The following is a 22,388-nucleotide window of genomic DNA, read 5'->3' as shown; positions in this document are numbered from 1 at the left end:
ACGCGTCGAATGGTGGTAAGATAATGTCTCTAACATCAATAGATCACATTTTAACCCACGCTAAATGATTTATCAATAATTGGAATTATTAAACTATCTATCAATGCTAGAGACATGATCTTAGTGTCATTCAACGCATCTCAGTGAGACGAATCCAATGAATATAAATTTGTCCAAATACGGCCACTGGATGGCGAATAATGTCAAGTTTCGCATTTTTTTAAAATTTTCGAGCATTAAAAATTAAAAATTCCAATACATGAATTTATTCCTCGTCCAATGATTGTGCAAATATGAATTAGGACTTATTAGATTCGTCTCGATGAGACGAGTCGAATGGTGGTGAGATCATGTCTAAAGTATTAATAGATCGTAAGTTAATTCACGCTAAATAATTTATAAAAAATTGGCATTAGCAAGCTATCTATCGATGCTAGAGACATGATCGTACCACCATTCGACTCGTCTCATCGAGACGAATCCAATGAGTCCTAATTCATATTTGTACGACCATTGGATGACGAATAAATTCATGTATCAGAATTTTTAATTTTTAATGCTCAAAAATTTTAAAAAAATGCGAAACTTGATATTATTCGCCATCCAGCAGTCGTACACGAACAAATTTATATTCATTGGATTCGTCTAACTGAGACGCATCGAATGGTGCTAAGATTATGTCTCTAGCACCGATAGATAGCTTGCTAATTCCAATTATTTATAAATTATTTAGCGTGGGTTAATGTGTGATCTTTCGATGCTAGAGACATGATCTTACCACCATTCGACGTGTCTCGTCAAGAGGAATCCAATGATATATGGCTTGACTTTGTACGATCACTAGATGGCCGGCTATTTGATTTTTCGCATTTTTATAAAAAATCGGATTAAACTGAACCGAACCGCCAGTTTTTTGGTTCTAATACCCGAACCAAACCAAACCGAATTTTGAGCCGGTTTCGGATCGGTTCCTCGGTTTAGCCCGAACTGTTCAGAGCTTTACTGGAGATGCCCAAGCACTCCATGATTTTCTAATTTTTCCCATATTTGATAATTGTTCTATTTCTTTTTTTATATATTTTGTTTTATCTTCAGTTACTTTATATCTCTTTTGAGCTATTGGCTCTTTATTTTCTTCAATTTCTATTTTGTATTTTATCTTATCTGTTCTCCCTAATTTTTCACCATTATATTCAAATATATCTTTATATTCTCTTATTAATTCTTTTAATATTTCTTTTTCTTTATCACTCATTTTTCCTAATAATGTTTTCTTTTCAAATTTTTCATCATCATTTTCATTTTTATTTTTGTTTGGCATCTTTATCATCTCTCCTTTATCTAGGCCAAGACTTTCTATTTTGCTACTTCTTCATCATCTTTATCTATGATACGTAAATCATATTTTACATTATCTTCATATTCATTTTCTGAATATTCATCTTCATCACTTTCACTTTCTAAGCTTTCACTCTCTGAATTTTCATTATTATTCTTTTTATCTTTAAAGTGAACTTACTTCTTCTTTTCATAATCTATTGGTATTTCATATATTTCACCATCAAGTTCTACAACTAATAATTGTTCTTTCATATCTATTATTCCATGTTTTAATATATCTGTTCCTAAGATTAAGTCTTTTCTTTTTGAATCTATTACTTCAACTTCTAGTGTTAATCCTAGTTCATCATCAATTTCTATATCTATTTCTGCTATTCCTAAAGATGCTATACTCTTTCCATCTGCTATTGTTAATATTACATTACTTTTCTTTATTATTGGTATATTTAATTCTTTTCTTAATTTATTCATTATTGTGGATGGTCCTGCTCCTGTGTCAACTAATGCTCTTATTGCTTTTCCATTTATTATTACATTACATCTAGTAGCTTGAGTTTTCTCCTCTATTTACTTTATTTCTTTCTTTGTTTCCCCTGAGTGTAGTAAATATTTCAAACCACCCTTAATTGTTTTCTAACATTAGGCCTCTCATTTATAAGCTGTGCCCAGGTGATATTTGCATTGAAATTCATAAATGCTTTTACTGGCTCAAATTCTTCAACATTTGGTACTCTACGATTTAATTTTACTTTTTCATTTACACATTCTTTAGTATAGTGTTCTATCTAGGGATGGCAATGGTCATAGTTATTAACCGATCATAACCGGTTATGACCATGACTGATAATAGTCAGTCAAAGGCTTCTGACCAACCATTTAACTGACCAGTTTGACTGACTGTTTGACTGACTGTTTAACTGACAGTTTTAACTGATTATTTAGCTTTTTTTTTAATTATTTAACCTTTTTTACGAACTTAATCAATAAAAAAAGCTAAATAGCATTTTTTTTTGATTAAATTATACTTTCTTCTTTTTAACAAATTTTAATCAAGAAAAAAACATTAAAAAGTGATCAGTTAAACAGTCAGTTAAATGGTCAATTAAACGATCAGAAAAACGGTCAGCCAAAATGGTTGGTCAGTCAAAGGCCCTTAACTGGTTATGACTGACCGATAACTGACCATGACTGACCGTTGTCACCGATACCTGCCACATATCGGCAGATTAATACTTATACTCAGTTCAATATTATGCTTAGTTTAGATTTTATATTCTATTAACTTCTCATTCTCTTTCTTTTATAATCTCATAAATTTCACTTTCAAACTGCGAGAGTTCTCTCATTTTAAATAAACTTCATATAATAATTAAACTATTAATTCTCAAGCATACAATGAGCATATTCAAAATAACTTTTAATAATTAATTTTTCTTCTTATTATTATGAGTCAAATTTTTATGACTGCAGAATTCCTAATGAATTCCACTTGTATTTATACATTTTAAGAAAATCATTTCTAATATCTACTAACTTTTTCTAATAAAAATTTAAGAAAATACTAAGAAAATAAAAGGTATATTATCATATGACTATCTCATGACTAAACTAAACTATAAATATTAAAATAATAAAATAAAATTCTGGTATATAATTAACAAAAATAAAAATACAAGTAAAAGCCATGAAATATGCAATTGAAATTTAAATTACCGAAAGAAAAATTAGAGAGAATTAAAGATAAGTTAAGTACAGAAGATAATATTAAAATAGATATTTATAATGAAAAGGATGTAATAATTGAAAAATGGCATATTACATATGAAATAATAATAAAAGAAATTAATAAGAAAGAATGCGAATAGGAAAAGTCGAAGAAATAATAAAAGAAGTAAATAATAAAGTTGAAGTAAGTAATAATAATATTTATAGTAACGAAGGAGAAATGGATACTGACAAAGATATTAGAGAAAATGATGACAGTAATCACAAAGAAAATGTAACAAATAATGAAGATGATACTAGTAGTGAAGAATATAGATCAGGGATAAATAAAGAAGAAATTGAAAAGAAGTAGTAATGGAAAGATCAAAAGCATTTTATGAATTATTAAAAGACCTTAGTGTATCAACAGTAGAAGAATCACTAGAAAGTGAAGAAAATGATCAAGAGGTGATGTTAGAAAGATTGTTTACTAAGGCAATAAAAGCGGAACAAGAAGCAATAAAATGTTGGTATAATGTAGGAAAAGCTGTTAGAAACAAAGTTGAAGAAGAAAGAAATAAATTAGAAATAAAAGAAAAGTCAATAAGAACTAAGATGTATAATGAGTTAACGAAAAGACTAAAAGGATTTATCAGAAAAGTGATACAAAGTAAGATTGAAAGATCTGAAAGAGTTTACAAATTATTTAAGGAAATAGGAGGAAGAAGTAAAATAAATAGGATGAAAAATACCAGCATGAATACAATAATAAACCTTAAAGAAAAGAAAGGTGAAGTTGATGAATTAATGAGACAAGTAAATGAAATAGAAGAAGAAAAAAATAGTATGATAGAAAGATAGGGATTAAAGATTTAAAATGAAATTATAAAAAGGGTAAATTTGTACTATAAAAAGAATATGAGGTATATATATTTTAAGAAATAGTACAAAAGATTAAAATGGAGATACCAATATTTTATGGTGAAATAGGAGAAGATCCAAAAGAATGGACAAATCAAGTAGAAAAATATTTGTCAAAGATAGGAATTAAAGACGATAAAAGAATATTTGAAATCGCAAAGACACACCTATTAGGAAATGCATTGCAATGGCTTGAGAATGAAGGAATGTGTATTGTAAATTGGAATAAAAATGAGATTAAATGGTTGAATTTGAAATTTAGAATAATTGATAAATATTCAAGTAATAATAGAAGTTGAGTGACTGATTATTATAAAAGTAAAGGAAAATGAATAATAATGACAAAAATGAAATAATAATAAATCAAATAGCAAGTTCTGAACAAGAAATAAAATAAGAACTGGAACAACAATGTTTGAAAATATATTAGGAAAAGGTTTTATCAGAATAAACAGTAAAGTAAAATGTAAATATTGTAAGAAAATAGAAGAGGTAACATTAGAAGAAATTAATTATTTCGAAGTTAGAGAGGAAAGTGAAGAAAGTTTAAGAAATAAAATAGAAATGTTATGTAATGAGTACTTTCAGAAAGGAATGAAATATCTTAATGAATATGAAGAAAGATGTGAACACAAAGATATGAATATTTCACAAATGGGAGAATGTAAAATAACTGCATATAGGAATAATCAGAAAATATATGAACAGACAGAATATAAAAATTGAAAAAGTAAGAAGAACGCTAAAGGATAAAATAAGTGTCTAAAAAATGTTAAAAGATAATGATTGAAATAAAAAGTTATTATAAGAAGGGTAATAAATGTAATGAAATTAAGTGGTTAAGATTGGAATATAGGCTAATTGAGAAATATTTAGATAATAAGAATTAAAGGACAAGTAGTTGTCTGAAAAGACATTAAACTAATTGAAGATTAATAAAGTTAAAAAATATTAAGTATGAGTAATAGAATGTGCTGTAATAAAAGATGTAATAAAAAAATGTAATAGGAAGTTACATACACAAAAATATAAAGAAATAAAGATTGAAATAATAAATGAATAATTACTATATGAATAAAAATATAAATAAACTAAAAATATGAAATGAAATCATTTTGCAAGTAAATAAGTAAATAAAATAAGTTAAAATGTCTGATATATATGATGAATTAGAAGAGATTAAGAATAGACATGAAATAGAGAAACACGAAGGGTCTACTTGATATTCTATTATGTCTAAAATGTTATAGTACTGATGAAATAGAGATAGGAGATTGGTTTAAAAGATTTTGGAAAATTTTTCAAAAGGTAATACTGGAAGCAATGAGTTATAATAAAAACACATATGCAAAATTAATGGAATACATAATATTGTCAAGAAAGGATGGAGAAGAAAGTTATCCATCTAGTAAAAAGAAAAGAAATAGAAAATTTGAGAAAATGAGAAAAGAAGGAGAAAAACTGTTGGATATAGTTGTAAGGTCAATTAGGTATAGAAATAAATCAGATTATAGAAAAATAGGAATTATATCAGTAATAAAAGTGATATGTGAACATTATATACTTAGTGAAGATAATGAGTTCATATTAGATGATCAAAAAGAGGAGAATTTATTAGCGAATAAAGAATTGTTGACATATAGATATATCATAGAAGATGATGAATTAGATATAAGACTTGCAAAATTTGAAGAATGGTTAGAAGAAATAGAATCAATAACTATCAAGAAAAAAGGATATAGTACTATGAGATATTTTAAAAAGATATTACATTTGGAAGAAAATATAGCAGAAGAAGAAAATAGAGAGGAAGTTAAAAAGTTTCAGAAAAGTATAACATATCAATGGTGGGATTAGGGATGGCAATGGTCACGGTCATTAACCGGTTATGACTGGTCATGACCGTGACTGATATCGGTCGGTCAAAGACCTCTGACCGACCATTTGACCGACCGTCTGACCGACCGGTTAACCGACCATTTGACCGACCGTTTAACCGATCCTAAAAACGTTTGTGAAACGTAATTTAATAAAAAAAATGTTTCACAAACATTTTTTTAATTATTTTAATAGAAAATGTTGCGAAAATGTTTTTTATTAAGTATTTCAATTAAATTACGTTTCGCAAACATTTTCAGGATCGGTTAACCGGTCGGTCAAACGGTCGGTTAACTGGTCAGTTAGACCAGTCGGTCAACGGTCAGTCGGTCGGTCAAAGGTTCTTGACCGGTTATGACCGACCGATGACCGACCATGACCGACCGTTGCCATCCCTAGGTGGGATGGAAATAATTACCCAAAACCATGGATAAATGATGATGTGACAGATAAGATAATAGAGAAAATTGTAGAAACAAAAGGTTTTGTTGAAGAATATAGTGATGTAGGAGAACTAGAAAGTTCAGATGACATGGGAGAGTCAAGTTCAAATGAAGGAAACAAATATATAGAGAAAATATATAGAAACTAGCCCGTAGGCCCGGGCATTGCATCAGGTTTGTCAACGTTGATGAAATTTTGAGGTTTGGTTTATAATAAATAATTATAAAGTTAAATTAGATATTTTATTATAAATAAATTATAAGAATATTTTTTTAAATTCAAATAAATTTAGTATTATTTTCATATAAGTATAAAAATATTATTTGGAACTGTGAATTTTATTGTTTTTTTTTATTATATAAATTTAATATTATTTAATTCTAATCATATTACTTTCACCCTAAACTTGGTAACTACGTACCTTCCCTAGTTCTAACAAAAACTCTAATCTAATCCTAACCCTAACTATCATTCTAATTCTAATTTCAACTTAACCTAACCCTAACCCTAACCCTAATCCTAACTCTTATCCTAACCTAATCCTAACCTAATCCTAACCCTAATTCTAATAGGACCCCAAAAAATACATAAAAAGGTCACATTTGAGTTTGCTTAAAAAGAACCTAAATTTTCATGAAAATCTTGCCTTTTTTAGATAATGCTGGCCTAAATTTTATTGTCCATTTTGATACAGGCTAGCATTATCATAATTCCGGCCCTGAAAAGTTGCTTATTTTAGGCCAAAATCTTGCCGATTATTTATGACTTCCATATGTATTTTTCGGGGTCCTATCCTAACCCTAACCATAACCTTAACCTTAACTCTAACTCTAAACTTAACTTTAAACTTAATTTTAATTCTAATTTTTACCATATTTGATATTACCTACTAATATAATTAGTGAAATTAATTTTTATTGGTATAATGTATTATGCAAAATATCATCTGAACTGTTTTGCAGTTCAGATAATATTTTGCATAATAAATTATACTAATGGTAATGCAAATAATATTTTATAAATTATATCAAATATATACTTTTTATTTTATAAATAGAATTTTTATATATACCTGATCTATTAATATAAATAATTTTAGTAAAATTTTAATATTATTTTTTAATTGAATACATATTAATATTAAAGAATTTCTCTATATACAATATTTTTTGTGTAAACTCCTGGTCTATTATCATTACAAATATTATTTACCAAGATTATAATATTATCTTTTGATTGAACTCTTGATAAAGCTACATATAATTGGCCATGTGTAAATACAGGATTGTGTAAATCCAATCCTATATATGGAATGGTCTGTCCTTGAGCTTTATTAATTGTCATGGCAAAAGCTAAGCAAATTGGAAATTGGCGGCGAATTAATTGGAATGGCAGATCAGCATCTGATGGTGCTATTCTGATTCGAGGAATAAAAACTCTTTTTCCAAGGTGGGAGCCAGTTATAATTTCAGCATCTATTACATGACGTTGAAATCTTCTAACTATAAGTCAAGTACCATTGCAAAGTCCTTCAATTGGGCTAATATTTCTTAATAATATTATAGGTACTCCAATTTTAAGAACCAATCTGTGAGGAGGAGTTCCATTTGGTGTTAAAGTATTTAAAAATTCTACAGAATAAAGATTTTCATAAACTGAATTTTCATCTTCAACTGAATATGCATATTTATCATTCATAATATTTCTCCTTCCATTACTTCAACTTCTGCTCCTTCACATATTTTCTGTATTCTTTTTACTCTTAGTTCTGTTTCACTAACATCATTTTCCTCTCTCTCAGAACAACTTTTACATATTTCTCCTGTAAATTCTTTGTTGTATTTTACTGCTTCTTTCTTCAGTATCATTTTGTTACATAACGGACATTCTGTGGCATTCATAGTATACCATCTTCTAAGTTCTCCAATTATTTCTTCATCATCTAATTCCTTAATTTTCATATAGCTCTCCATAAAATCCTTAGTTTTCATTATTTCATGTTCCACTCTGAAATTTATTATTCGTCTTATTTCTTCAATATCAATTTCATAACCGTTTTCTAACCAATAATTTCTGTATATTCTTTCAATATGTTCATCTCCTTCATTTGAACTTGATTCTCCTAAATCATCTGAACTTTCTAGTTCTCCTACGTCACTCTGTTCTTCAACAAAACCTTTTGTTTCTACAATTTTCTCTATTATCTTATTTGTTAAATCATCGTTCATCCATGGTTTTGGATATTTATTTCCATCCCACCATTGATATGTTATACTTTTCTGAAACTTCTTGATTTTCTCTCTATTTTCTTCTTCTGCAATATTTTCTTTTAAATGTAATATTTCTTTAAAATTTCTCATAGTACCATATCCTTTATTCTTAATAGTTACTGATTCTATTTCTTCTAACCATTCTTCAAATTTTGCAAATCTTATATCTAATTCATCATCTTCTATAATATATCTATATGTTAACAATTCTTTATTCCCTAACAAATTCCCTTCTGTTTGATCATCTAATATATACTCATTATCTTCACTAAGTATATAATGTTCACATATCACTTTTATTACCGATATAATTCCTATTTTTTTATAATCTGATTTATTTCTATACCTAATTGACCTTACGACTATATCTAACAGTTTTTCTCCTTCTTTTCTTATTTTCTCAAATTCTTTATTTCTTTTCTTTTTACTGGATGGATAACTTTCTTCTTCCTCCTTTTTTGTCAATATTATATATTCCATTAATTTTGTATATGTATTTCTATTATAACTCATTGCTTCTAGTATTACTTTTTGAAAAATTTTCCAAAATCTTTTAAACCAATCTCCTATTTCTATTTCATCAGTACTATAACATTTTAGGCATGAAGGATCTACTTGATACTCTTCTTTCAATTCATTATGTTTCTCTATTTCATGTCTTCTTTTAATCTCTTCTAATTCATCATATATATCAGACATTTTTATTTATTTAAACATTTCATAATTTCACTCTTATTTATATTTTATAAAATTTTATCATTAATTTAACATCATTTAAATTACTATTTTATCTTTTACTTCTTTACAATACAATTTAAATTCTAATATTTTCAAAGTTCCAGCTTTGATTCTATAATTTCTCTATACATTCTATAATATAATCTATAATCGCGATTTTATTTATAAACTTTCTATATCTTGCGCAAATAAACTGTGATCAAAGCTAGGGATTATTTATAACTGGGGCCGCCCAGTATCAGACTAATATGATTACCAACAAAGGCTTATTTATACTGGGTCCTCCCAGTGTGCTCTTATTTATACTGGGGTTCTCCCAGTTTTATACACAAAATTAAACTTTTAATAACTTTTAATCTTTTTCTTATATTAACTTCCAAAATATTTATTTCAAATCTATTTCATATTATTTTTATTTCTCGCATTTCATTTTATAATTCATTAATATTTTCTTATTATAATTGGATAGCCACGGATTTTTAAGCGATCAACGTACTAAAATTTCTGTTGACAAACACCCCTGGTAATACAACTATCTCTTCTATTGTTTTCTTATTCATTTGTATTTTTATTAATCAGTCGCCCCTGCCCAAGGGGCAGCTATATTTTTCTTTTACTGCGCCTTATCACATGACTTATACTTTCTCTTATTTCTTTTATTTACTACGCTTCATCATGTGATTTACATTACTCACGTGATTTGTACAACATTTTATTTATTTATTTTACGCAACATGCTTACGCAATTTCTTTTACTACATCATTATTACATCATTTTATTTCATATAATTCATTATTATCTTTTGCAATCTTTCATATCATTCTTTTATTGTAATAAAATTATTTTTCATATATCAAATAACAACATTTTGATATTTCTTATATTTACAATATCATTTAATTTTCTCTTTCATTTAGTAACCTATACCGGGCTTGCCTTTACCTTCTTCATAGAAGTATAGTAGTTTACGGGTTTGTCACTAATAACTTTTCTTTTCTTATAATACTTTTCAAATTTTTCAATCATTTATTAACTTCTTATTATTCACAAAATTCATTCTCATTATAAATTTTTATTTTCATTCAATTTTTTAAATCTTTTCATTATTATCTCGAATATTTCATTCATCCTTTCGATATATACTTTTCAATATATTGTATATTTTCATTTCTCATATATTCCATAATATTCCTTTTTCATAATATTACCTTCTCTTATTTCTCGTATATCATTCGATAATATTTTAATTTTTCTTATATATTTTCTTTTACTATATCCTTTTTCATATATAGTAACACTTTTCTCATATTTCAGATAAGTCTTCCTTATCTATTACTTCTTTGATGATTTCTCATATCATCTATTACTTCTTTGATGATTTCTTATATCATCCTTTTCTTATTAATTTCACAAATTTTTTTTTTTATTTTCTCATATACTTTTCTTTTATTTCTTACTTAGATCTTATATGAAGACAACAATCTTTTATTTTCTCGCGAGTATGCACCAAAAATGTGACATGCCGCCCATAGGATATTAAAATAAAATATCGTATGTTGCCACCGACATGTTGAGTTCGTATAATATCTATGCTTGGTTTAAAATAAAAATTAGTTACAAAACATTAATAAACCATTAATTAAAAGTAATAATTAATGTGGCACTTTTTACTCATAAGAAAAAGGCTAAAAGAATGTGTTAGTTTATTATTAAAGACGAATTAAAATTTTTATTTTCCAAAAAAATTGAACTGTGGAATTTCCTATCGAAATCCACTTGTATTTATACATTTTTAAGAAAAATATTTCTAATATTTCTAATATTTCTAATAAAATTTGAAGATCTATTATCATATGACTATCTCGTTACACTAAACTAAACTATAAATATAATTTTATTGGCTAATTATTTCAGTGTTCGGAAATGACCTGGTCATTTGACCATTTAAATGATTTATGAAATCATTTGTCATTATTCATAATCATTTGTCATTTGGTCATTTCAATCATTTGATTTTGATTGGCTAATATTTATCACATAAATAATCATGTGACTATAATTAAAAAATAATGAATGTAGTGTAGGCAAAAATCATAATGCTGGCCAAAATTACATTCAAATGACCAAGATCATTTGTCATTTGAGCATTGAAATGACATGTCATTTGTCATTTTTCATTTGAATCATTTGGTCATTTCAAACCATTTGCCAAACACTGAATTATTTACCCATCGGCTAATCATTTATCCTTCGGCTAATTATTTATCCTTATTTTATATTATCGTATTTTCAGTTATTACAGCTTTATCATTAATATTAGAAAAGATTTGAATCTTATATATTTAATATAATGAATTTTTTTTAAAACGAACTTTTTTTTTAATATAAAAAAGATTTTTGCAAAATAAATTTTAATATAAAGAGTAGTTTGAAGTTTTCTTGAGTATAAGTGCATAACATTTTATAAATTTTTTAATTTTCCTTTATTTTACTGCATTATACTAAAATTTTTCAATATACTAAATAATTTATTATATAGTATTAATGAATTTTTTTATAATGAAAGTTTGATAAGCTTGGACATCTACTTTGTTATATTGAGAGTTAATTGTATTTTTATAGATCTGAAGATTTTATTAATATGGATTTATATTTAATTGTAAGATGGAGTATTTTTTGAAAATATATTTTGCAGGTATTATCGTTATCTTAATATTCTTTCTATTTAATACATAAGAAGTTATGTGTTAGATAGTAATAAATAATTATATTGTAATATGTCTATTATCAGATAAATGAAATTAGATTTTTGATCTAGAAAGTCTTATAATTTTAAAAGTTTTTTACTTGTTGGAGTATCAGTTAAATTGTTATTAATCTAAAGTTTGGTATAATGCTAATTTATATGTTTTTTAATATTTGCTCTTTAATTGGTAATAGTAATAAATTGTTGGTAAGTAAATTGAAATATAAGTTTGATAATAGTATTATTAAAAAATCAAATATGAAATTTTATTTATAAAATATTGTTAAAATTTAAATATTGTATTTTATTATTTTTGTTTATTAAAAATCAATTGTATTTATTATAGAGTATCATTAGAATTTTAAATATTATATTTTTATTAATATAGTATTGTAATATTGTTATATAGTATTGGAATATATAGTATTGTTAAAAGTTAAATATTGAAATGTGATTTGCATAAGAATTTCCTTTTTGAAAATTTGTAAACGTCACATGATAGACTTTAATAAATCTTTAATTCTGGCCGGAATTAATTGATCTGCAAAGAAATTACCTTTTTTGGAAATTTCGTGTAACTCAAAAGTTAATTTTTCGTGAGGAACAAAATTTCCTTTTTTGGAAATTTGTGTAACATCGCGTGATAAAATTTGACTCCATCAGTTGGCTGGCTTGGTTCAGCTTGTTTATGCGTATTTACGTATACTTTATCACATGTACATGTCTCTACATGCACTAACAAAAGTATACGTGTATGAATGCCCTTTAAGCTGATTCGGTTTGGCTTGAATGACATTCAAGCTGATATACTTTGCCATGATTTCTCTTGATAAGCCAATACGGGTTGGCGCTTGGCTTAAAGATCTGAACCCGTGATCTTGCGAAATATGTCAAAAAAATATATGTAAAAAAATATTCCTGGATTCGAACCTGTGTCTTGTGACCTCATCAAAAAAAATGTAAAAAAAAATTATCCCCCAGATTTGAACTACTGAGTCTTGCCATGAATCTTGTTAGTGACTGCGCAAATAACAGAGACTGCGCATATGTATAGTGGTGAATCAGCTGATAAAGGGGGATGCGACGCAATCTCCACACCTTCCCGTGACCAATCACATGCCTTCAATTTAATTAGTGACAAAGAATTGCCAAATATATATAGGGAGATTATTGGTTAAAAAATGGTTACGAAATTGATATTGAAAAAATAAGACGAATAATAAATTTTGGAGTAGAATATGAAATAATGAAAACTAAAGATTTTATGGAGAACTATATAACAATTAAAGAATTAGACGATGAAGAAATAACTAAAGAACTTAGAAAATGGTATAAAATGACATTGATAGAAGAAGCAGTAGAATATGATAAAGAATTTGCAGAAAGAATATGTAAAAGTTGTTATGAAAAAGAATTAGAAAATTTGGAAGATGAGAATGAATTGAATGATGAAATAGAAATAGAGAAAAGATTAGAACAGTTAAAAAATCCAATCAAAGTTTTAGAAATTGAAGTTTCTGATGGAGAATTATTAAGATTAATAAGTATGGAATATAGAGATATTGACATTTTGAGTGCAGACTTTATAAAGTTATTTCAAGAATATAAGAATGAATCAGAAAAAGAAATAAGAAGAATATTGGATGAATATTTAAAGAAATTTGAAATTGAAGAAAGTGAAGAAGAAGTTGAAAAAGAAAATGATAATTCAGATGATTCAGAAAAGATTGGAGAAATATTAAGTCCAGAAGATGAGGAATGGAATGAAAATATTGAGAATATAAATTAAGAAGAAATTGAAAATGTTATAAATACAGAAGGTTTTGGTTTAAGTCAAAATTCAGATTCAAATAATTCATTGAACATTAAAGATTCTGATAACGAAAGTGAACTATCTGATTACAATTTACAAGATTTATTTCAAGAGAATACATGGCAGCAGAAAGAAATTACATTAGAGAAGATTTGAGAACATTTGGAAATATAATGTTAGGACATGATATTGGTAATGATTGGAATGCTTTAGTTCCACCAGCAGATACAATATTTGGAAGAATTAATCAAGTTGAAACAAGAGTTGGAAATTTGGCAGGACCAGTTAATAGAGCAGCGAAAGTAGGAGATTTACCATTATATTATGGGAGATCAAGATCCATATGAGTGAATTAGAGATTTTGAAGTTGTTTGGAATGCAAATAGTTATCAAGAGGGAGCTAATCAAATTGATAAAATCAGAAAAGCAGCAGCATGTATGCGAGGAGAAGCAGCTGATTGGTATGAAAATAAGCGAGGAGAAATACAGAGATGGGAAGAGGATACTCATAACCATGGAAATAATAATTTTACTAAGATATTAAAAGATCATTATGCAAGTGATATTAGAAAGAATCAATGGATCAGAGAATTGCAAACGATTAGATAAGAAATGAATGAAAAAGTAGGAGCATATGCAAGTAGATTCAGAAAATTAATAAAAAAAGTGGCACCAGGAGTAAATGATTTAGGGAAATGTACAAAGTTAATTATTTTATTCAAGGATTGAGTCCAACTATGATATCAAGAGTAATGGAAACGGCACCAGCAACATTAGATGCAGCTATTGAAAGGGCTAAAATTATAGAAACAGGAAATCAAATGGTGTTACAAAGTGTGATGAATCAGAGTTTGTTAAATCGAAATAATGTTCAAAATAATAATACTCAAGATGTTAGACAAAATGATAATGGAAAGAATGAGTAAGAAAATAAGTTTAATAAACCATGCATTGAAGGAAGATTATGAAGATAATTTAGTAAAAGACATGGAGAAAATGAAGATTTATATGTTAGGAAAACTACAGAATATAGAAAGTAAGTTAGATAACAAAAGTGGAAACAGAAGTTAATTGAATCAAGGAAGGAATAGTAGAATACCGATTAATTATGATGAAGTAACTTGTTTTAGGTGTCATAGAAAAGGTCATTTTGCGACTAGATGTCCATTAGGAAATAATATTAGAAGGAATGAAAGAAGAGTTAATCTGATGGACACAGGAAATTATGGAAGAGATGATGAGTATGAAGAATATGAAGAATCAGATGATAATTATGATTATGAATATGAGGAATATGATGATCCACAATTATATAGTTATGAACGAGATCTATATGAGAAAGATAATCCAGTACAAGAAAGAAGAAGAAGTAATAGAATAAATCCTGCACAAGGATGGAAAAATTTTGGAAAGCCAAATTTGGATAAAGATATTGTGGAAAGAGGGAAAGAAGATTATAAATATAGGAATAGAGAAGAAACTCCAATGGAAGAAAAGGAAGATGAACAACCAATGTATGATAGACCAATAGGACCAGATAATACGAATATTCCAAAAAGATATAAATGGAGTAAAAAGAGAGGAGAATATTATAACACAATGGAAGGAATAAATAGATGGAAAGAAGCAGGAGGAAAACGTGGACCAAGAAAAGATAATATTGTAGGAGTTAAGTCAAAAGACCCAGTAGATTATGGAAATCTACTTAATATTGTAGAACAACAAGGAAAAATGATAAAGAGAATGTTATAGCTATTTTCTAAATTATTGACCTCCCCCCTGTTATTTTTAAAAAATTTTTCAGACACAGTCAGACGCAATCAGACGCAGTCAGACACAGTCAGACACAGTAATTCGGGCTGACTTATAGTGCCGGCCGGAATTATGAGTCATGTGGTTACACAAATTCCAAAAAAGGAAATTTTTGAATTTGCAAAAATCACAAAATATTTTTTGTGGAATGGGTATCGTCCAAAATGGAAATTTAACACGATATTATTTCCTTTTTGGATGATACCCATTCCACAAAAAATATTTTGTGATTTTTGCAAATTCAAAAATTTCCTTTTTTTGGAATTTGTGTAACCACATGACTCATAATTCCGGCCGGCACTATAAGTCAGCCCGAATTACTGTGTCTGACTGTGTCTAACTGCGTCTGATTGCGTCTGACTGTGTCTGAAAAATTTTTTAAAAATAACAGGGGAGGGGATCAATAATTTAGAAAATAGCTGTAATATATAGTATTATATTGCAAAAGAGGCATCATACCAGATTTACGCCAACTGAACCACGTGACAGCGATAAATTAGGCAATTGTCATCCGGGAACAGTGGTTGACAGAACAATTCTCATTGAGCAAAAGTTTGATTTTTGTAAGAATGAGAAATTTATTATTTTAATTTCGTAACTTTATATTAATTATTTTATTTTTTCAGTTTTACAATCTCTCACCAGCCTACAAAGAACATACGCGTGATAATTTGGTGGGTGAAGATTTATTTTTTGAACTATTTTTTGAGAAATGTTTATTAACATTACTCTCTCCTTTTTAGGTGACCTATTTTTCAAACTTCTTGATGTGGATTTCGGTAAGCATTTTTTTCTTTAACTATTTATTTAATGAAATGTTTTCTAACGTTTCAATTTTTTCTTCTTTTAGACGGTTCTTCTAGAACCCTGGATATCTAATATACAGTGTCTCTCAAAAGATTTGCATCACCGAAAAAAAAATTTTTAATTTTTAATATCTCATGACCTAATCATAGTTAACGACTGAAATTTAAAAATCTAAAAATAGAATACTCGAGCTATCTAAATATAAAGTTTCGCGTTAATTGATTGGCTGGTTCTCTAATCACATGACATTTAATCCAAAAGCCCTGATGCATTTCTTTTGATCGGTGTCACCCACGTCTGCCACCTGTGGATAAACACATCATTCTCATTACAACTTTATTTCTCATTATTTCGCTTGGTTTAGATTTTACTTTTCTTTTAACTTCTCGCTTTCTTTCTCATATATCCATAGTATCTATTCTCAATACTACCACTCATTCATAATATTCCCAAAATATTATTCTTTATGTAATATTTATTCTTTCAAATATTACCACTTTATTTCTTATAACTGCGAGAGTTCTCCTAACTTCTTATTATACACAGGTCGAAATTAGTTAAATAGGGTATCAATAGGTTATCAATAGGTTATCAATCGGCTATCAATAGGCTACCCTATTGGTAGCCTATTGAACTTACGCCATAATCCGTCACCAATCGGGCAGGCTGATTGATAACCTATTGAAAACCTATTAATACCTTATTGATAACCAATTTGATAAAAATACCAATAGGATACTAATAGGTTATCAATAAGTTATTAATTGGCTAACAATCAGCCTGCCCGATTGGTGACGGATTATGGCGCAAGTTCAATAGGCTACCAATAGGGTAGCCTATTGATAGCCGATTGATAACCTATTGATAACCTATTGATACCCTATTTAACTAATTTTGACCTGTGATATTTCATACAACAAAATGAGAATAACTTCTTTTACTTTACTTTTCTGGACTTAATAATATAATATTAATTAATTCTCAAGCGTACAATGAGCATATTCAAGATAACTTTTAATAATTAATATTTATTTTATTAAATTTGAGTCAACAACTGACTGCGGAATTCCTAACGAATCCCACCTATATTTATACATTTTTAAGAAAATTATTTCTACTATTTCTAACTTTTCTACTAATAAAAATTTAAGAACAATAAGAAAATAAAGATGTATTATCATATGACTATCTCGTGACTAAACTAAACTAAACTATAAATATTATTTTATCGATTAATTATTTATCCTTCGGCTAATTATCTATCCGTCGGTTAATTATTTATCCTTGTTCCATTCGGTCTTTTATTCATCCGCTCACGTAATTACCCTGATTTCTCAGGTTACATCGGGGTTGATCTTCTTCAAAAATTAAATTTTTACAAGAATTAGCCATACTTTTTATGATAAATTAAGTGACAAATTAAGTAATATATGACTAATATTATTAAATAATTTTAAAAAATCAGCAATTCCAGTAATTTGTTCTTTATCTATTTAAATAATATACACAATAATTACTATGTAACTTATAAATTTGGTATAAAGTTTATTGCAAATAAAATGTTAAGGAGAATTCCTATGACAAAACCATAGCAAAATTTAAATTCTCCTTGTTAAGAGGATTAATCGGAGCTAAATTTCGCGTTTATCGGACCAGTAGATGCGCAGAAATTAAGTGTTAAAGATCACCAATAATTTTCATTTTACATATTGAAATGATCTACCTCATATGTAAAATGAAAATTATTGGTGATCTTTAACACTTAATTTCTGCGCATCTACTGGTCCGATATGCGCGAAATTTAGCTCTGATTAATCCTCTTAACAAGGAGAACTTAAATTTTGCTATGGGTTTGTCATAGGAATTCTCCTTAACATTTTATTTGCAATAAACTTTATACTAAATTTATAAGTAACATAGTAATTATTGTGTATATTATTTAAATAGATAAAGAACAAATTACTGGAATTGCTGATTTTTTTTAAAATTATTTAATAATATTAGTCATATATTACTTAATTTGTCATTTAATTTATCATAAAAAGTATGGCTAATTCTTGTAAAAATTTAATTTTTGAAGAAGATCAACCCCGATCAAAAGAAATGCATCAGGGTTTTTGGATTAAATATCATGTGATTATAAAACTAGCCAATCAATTAATGCAAAACTTTATTTTTAGATAGCCCGAGTTTTCTATTTTTAGATTTTTAAATTTCAGTCGTTAACCATGATTAGGTCACGAGATATTAAAAATTAAAAATTTTTTTTTCGGTGATGCAAATCTTTTGAGAGCCACTGTAAAGGTCATAATGGACTTTTGGCCAAAAACACCCCTTTTTGCTAAAACTCAAAAAATCGTTTTTTGTAAATATCTCAGCATCCAGTAATTCAATTTTAATGAACTATTTTTTATTTTGTAGCCCTCATTTAGCTCTACAATTTAAAAAAAAGTTCATCAAAATTGGACCACTGGATGCCGAGATATTTACAAAAAACGATTTTTTGAGCCCCTAAAAAATGGGCCAATCTGCCGAAAGTGTGACTTATGACCTGTTTTGGAGATATCCGGGTCCTGTTCTTCTGGTCTCTCCAGATGTGGCATATCAGTAAGTTTGTTATTTTTTTTCTTGATTTTTATTTTGATGAACATTTTCTAACTGTTCTTTTTTTCTTTTTAGACGGTTCTTAAATTCTTTGGATGCGGGACATCAGTGGGAGTATTATTTTTTTGTTTTATTCCATCTTTATTTCGTCTTTTAAAAACAGTTGCTAATTTCTTCTTTTTTCCTTTTTTTTAGGCGGCTCAGACATGGATCTTGGTGAACTAACTCTTAGTTAGACACTCGCATGAGATAGGTAAGATTCGAAAAAAAGGAATTTGAAACTTAAAGATTTTTTTTAATTTTTTTCCTTTTTTTTGTAGAGAAGTTGGCTCCAGCTTGGAAACCAAAATCCCAAGTATAGTTTTGAAAAAAGGGATTCGAAACTTTAGAAAAAAGATTTTCTTAACTTTTTTCTTTTTTTTTAGTATAGATTAATATCGATACAAAATAGATTTAATATAGATTTAATATAGATTTAATATAGATTTAATATAGATTTAATATAGATTTAATATAGATGTAATATAGATTTAGATAGTTGATACAATGAAGCTGTATTATAACTTTGAGTAAACTGTAATATTACTTTAAATAAACAATATTTTTGCATTAAATAAACTACATTTTTGCATTACATAAGCTACACTTAAACTACATTTTTACATTGTATTTGTTACATATAAACTTGCTGGACTATCTAAATTATTCACAGTATTTTTATATTTGCTCCATATGGATACTCTACGTTAAACATAAAATAGCAATACGCCTACTACTTTTTTATAATATATATAGCAGCTACATAGCTACTACACAGTCCCGATTTCACAAGTTTCAGTAAAGTACTTACTTACAGTTGTGATCGTTTTATTTATCTATTATAAAAGTTTAAAAATAGCAAATTTTTATGATATTACACATTACATGATTTATTTAATTTTATAAATTTATTAAATCATATGTATACTTATAAATAAGTGAATTATTCAAATTACAAACTAAGAAACTTGCAAATATTGCTACTCTAAACCTTAGTGTTTAAATAATTCTTAACAATAAATTTAGTTTAATAGATAGTTTAGACTCATCTTACCTAAAAATTGTTTATTTGGTTATTATAAGTTAATATTAATCATAGTATGTAAGAAGATATTCTAAAAATATGCTTACAGTCAGAAACTTTTAATTCATCTTGTTCTTCTAAATGAAAATTGGGATTATATATTTTATCATCATCTAATTTTAAGTATCCTATTTTATTACATGTGTAGTAATTCTAAAATAATTTTTGTGATCTAGAAATAATTACCTTTATAATTACTATTATTCAACCTTACTTTCTTAGGGTTAATAGTCAAATCATCTTGTCCTTCTACTTTTAAGTAATAGAAAATTAATTGTTTTACTTACTGCTGATAAAAATTCATAAAATGACTGATTACCATTAAAGTAACTTCTTTTATTAAATTTTTCTTTTACTTCTTAAAAAAATAAATAAACTATTAAATTATCATTTCAATTAAGAAATTTCAAAATTATGTATTAATTATTACCTGTAATCATGCCATCTTGTAAATCAAAGTCAAATTGTATACTATGATGAGCTATAAAACAAACGTATAAATACTATACTTTTCCATGTATAATTTGTTTTGACAAATATTGATGATTACCTTCTTGTTCTTCTATTAATAAATAAAAATAGAGATGAACGGTTATTATGATATTAACTAATCTTGGTAAATAAATTTTTTTTTACCTTTTGTTGCATTTCTTGGTTCAGGCAAATCCTTAAAATAATAAACTCTACTGCTTGAATTTCTAAAAAAGGAGTTAATAGAATTGGTAGAACTAATATTAATATTTGTATTTAATTGAAAGTTATCTATGCTTGTATTTGTCTGTTGTTCATCATTTTCATTATTGAGATATGATCTATATAAAGATTCCATTTCATCATAAAGAGTATCGATATCAGGTCTTTTTGTTGGGTCAGCATCCCAACATTGTTCCATTAGTTCTTTATATTTTAAAGGAGTTTCCGGTATTATTCTCAGTCTCATTCCATTTATTATTTTTAGTGCAAGATCATAATCATGTTTATAAACAAAAGGTGGTTGTCCAGATGAGATTTCCCACATGAGCATACCAATACTATAGACATCAGATGCAAAAGAATATTTCATTTTTCCAATAACTTCAGGAGCTATATAAGGAAGATTTCCATATATACTATTTAATGGTTTATCGACTGGTCCACAAAATCCAAGATCACTTATACGAATATTTGTTTTACTAAATAATATATTTCCAGAATGCAAATCTCTGTGAATTGCATTTTCTTCATGAATTTTAGATACACCAAATACTATATTATTAATAATTTGAATTCTTCTTTTCCATGTAAGTTTATTATGATTTTGATGTAAATATTCTCTCAAATTATTATTCAATTTATACATTACAAGCAGATAATTTCTATCCGATGGATCTTTTGTTATACCAAAGCATTTAACAATATGACTATCATATATTTATTACTTATAGATAAATGAAATTTACCCTATAAAAAAATAAAGGATATTACTATATAATAATTATTTTAGTCACCTTTTCAAATAATTTTAAATTACATACCTCTTCAAACCAACTTTTATTAGCACTCTCAACATTTTCTAACTTTTTAAGTATTACATCATGTTCTTTATATCTTTTTAAATGATTTTCTTTTGAATCCCATTCATCATAACGTCCATCAATCCAATATGCTGTATAAATTTCGGAGCATCCACCTTTAGTTAAACCAAATAGAATAGTAGAATGGATACCATATGATAAATTGAAAAATATTAAATATTTAAGTGCTTCCATTTGACATTGTTGTATTAAATTATCAATATCATTATTACCAGATGTCCAGTTTGAAAATTTTGATTTTAAATAATTTCGAACACAATGTTCACAGTATAATGTAGCTAAACATTCATCATGACAATTTTCACAAATTCTTTTTGTTCCTTCATTAAGAAGAATTTTATAATAATCAAAATCTTCATTTAATAATTTTATTATATATGATTTTTCATCTTTTGTAAGAGATTTATCATCAAGAATAGTTTGTTGCATAAATTCAAATTGTTTGTCTAAGGTATCTTGAGTATTATAATCTGTTAATGCATATGCTCTATGAATTGCATCGTAAACTATGTTTTCTTGAATAGAAGTCATAATGTGAGATAAACTAAATTTTTTTTGTTAAAAATGCAATTTATGGATTTAACAGTTAACAAATTCTTTCACAAACAAATA

At 27.0% G+C, this 22,388-nt stretch overlaps 4 protein-coding genes across 4 annotated transcripts; 3 read left to right on the top strand and 1 right to left on the bottom strand.

The window, feature by feature from the left end:
- Positions 1 to 3,196: 3,196 nt before the first annotated feature.
- Positions 3,197 to 3,906, top strand: OCT59_027242 (uncharacterized protein; the record flags this gene model as incomplete). Its single annotated transcript, XM_025329583.2, has 2 exons — positions 3,197 to 3,414; positions 3,465 to 3,906. 2 exons carry the CDS (start codon positions 3,197 to 3,199, stop codon positions 3,904 to 3,906), a joined length of 660 nt encoding a protein of 219 aa, XP_025184131.2.
- A 471-nt stretch (positions 3,907 to 4,377) lies between these two features.
- OCT59_027241 (uncharacterized protein) lies at positions 4,378 to 4,692 on the top strand (the record flags this gene model as incomplete). The annotated part of the gene is made up of 1 exon (XM_066136829.1): positions 4,378 to 4,692. One exon carries the CDS (start codon positions 4,378 to 4,380, stop codon positions 4,690 to 4,692), a length of 315 nt encoding a protein of 104 aa, XP_065993278.1.
- Positions 4,693 to 14,747: 10,055 nt separating this feature from the next.
- Positions 14,748 to 15,608, top strand: OCT59_027240 (uncharacterized protein; the record flags this gene model as incomplete). Its single annotated transcript, XM_066136828.1, has 2 exons — positions 14,748 to 14,892; positions 14,974 to 15,608. 2 exons carry the CDS (start codon positions 14,748 to 14,750, stop codon positions 15,606 to 15,608), a joined length of 780 nt encoding a protein of 259 aa, XP_065993277.1.
- Positions 15,609 to 20,621: 5,013 nt separating this feature from the next.
- Positions 20,622 to 21,094, bottom strand: OCT59_027239 (uncharacterized protein; the record flags this gene model as incomplete). The annotated part of the gene is made up of 3 exons (XM_025314924.2): positions 20,622 to 20,683; positions 20,753 to 20,764; positions 20,839 to 21,094. 3 exons carry the CDS (start codon positions 21,092 to 21,094, stop codon positions 20,622 to 20,624), a joined length of 330 nt encoding a protein of 109 aa, XP_025184132.2.
- Between the last annotated feature and the right edge of the window lie 1,294 nt (positions 21,095 to 22,388).

The sequence above is a fragment of the Rhizophagus irregularis genome, chromosome 7, assembly GCF_026210795.1.
Source record: "Rhizophagus irregularis chromosome 7, complete sequence".
NCBI classification, from domain to species: Eukaryota; Fungi; Glomeromycota; class Glomeromycetes; order Glomerales; family Glomeraceae; genus Rhizophagus; species Rhizophagus irregularis.
The sequence above is the reverse complement of the archived record's forward strand: the minus strand, read 5'-3'. Positions and strand labels throughout refer to the sequence as shown.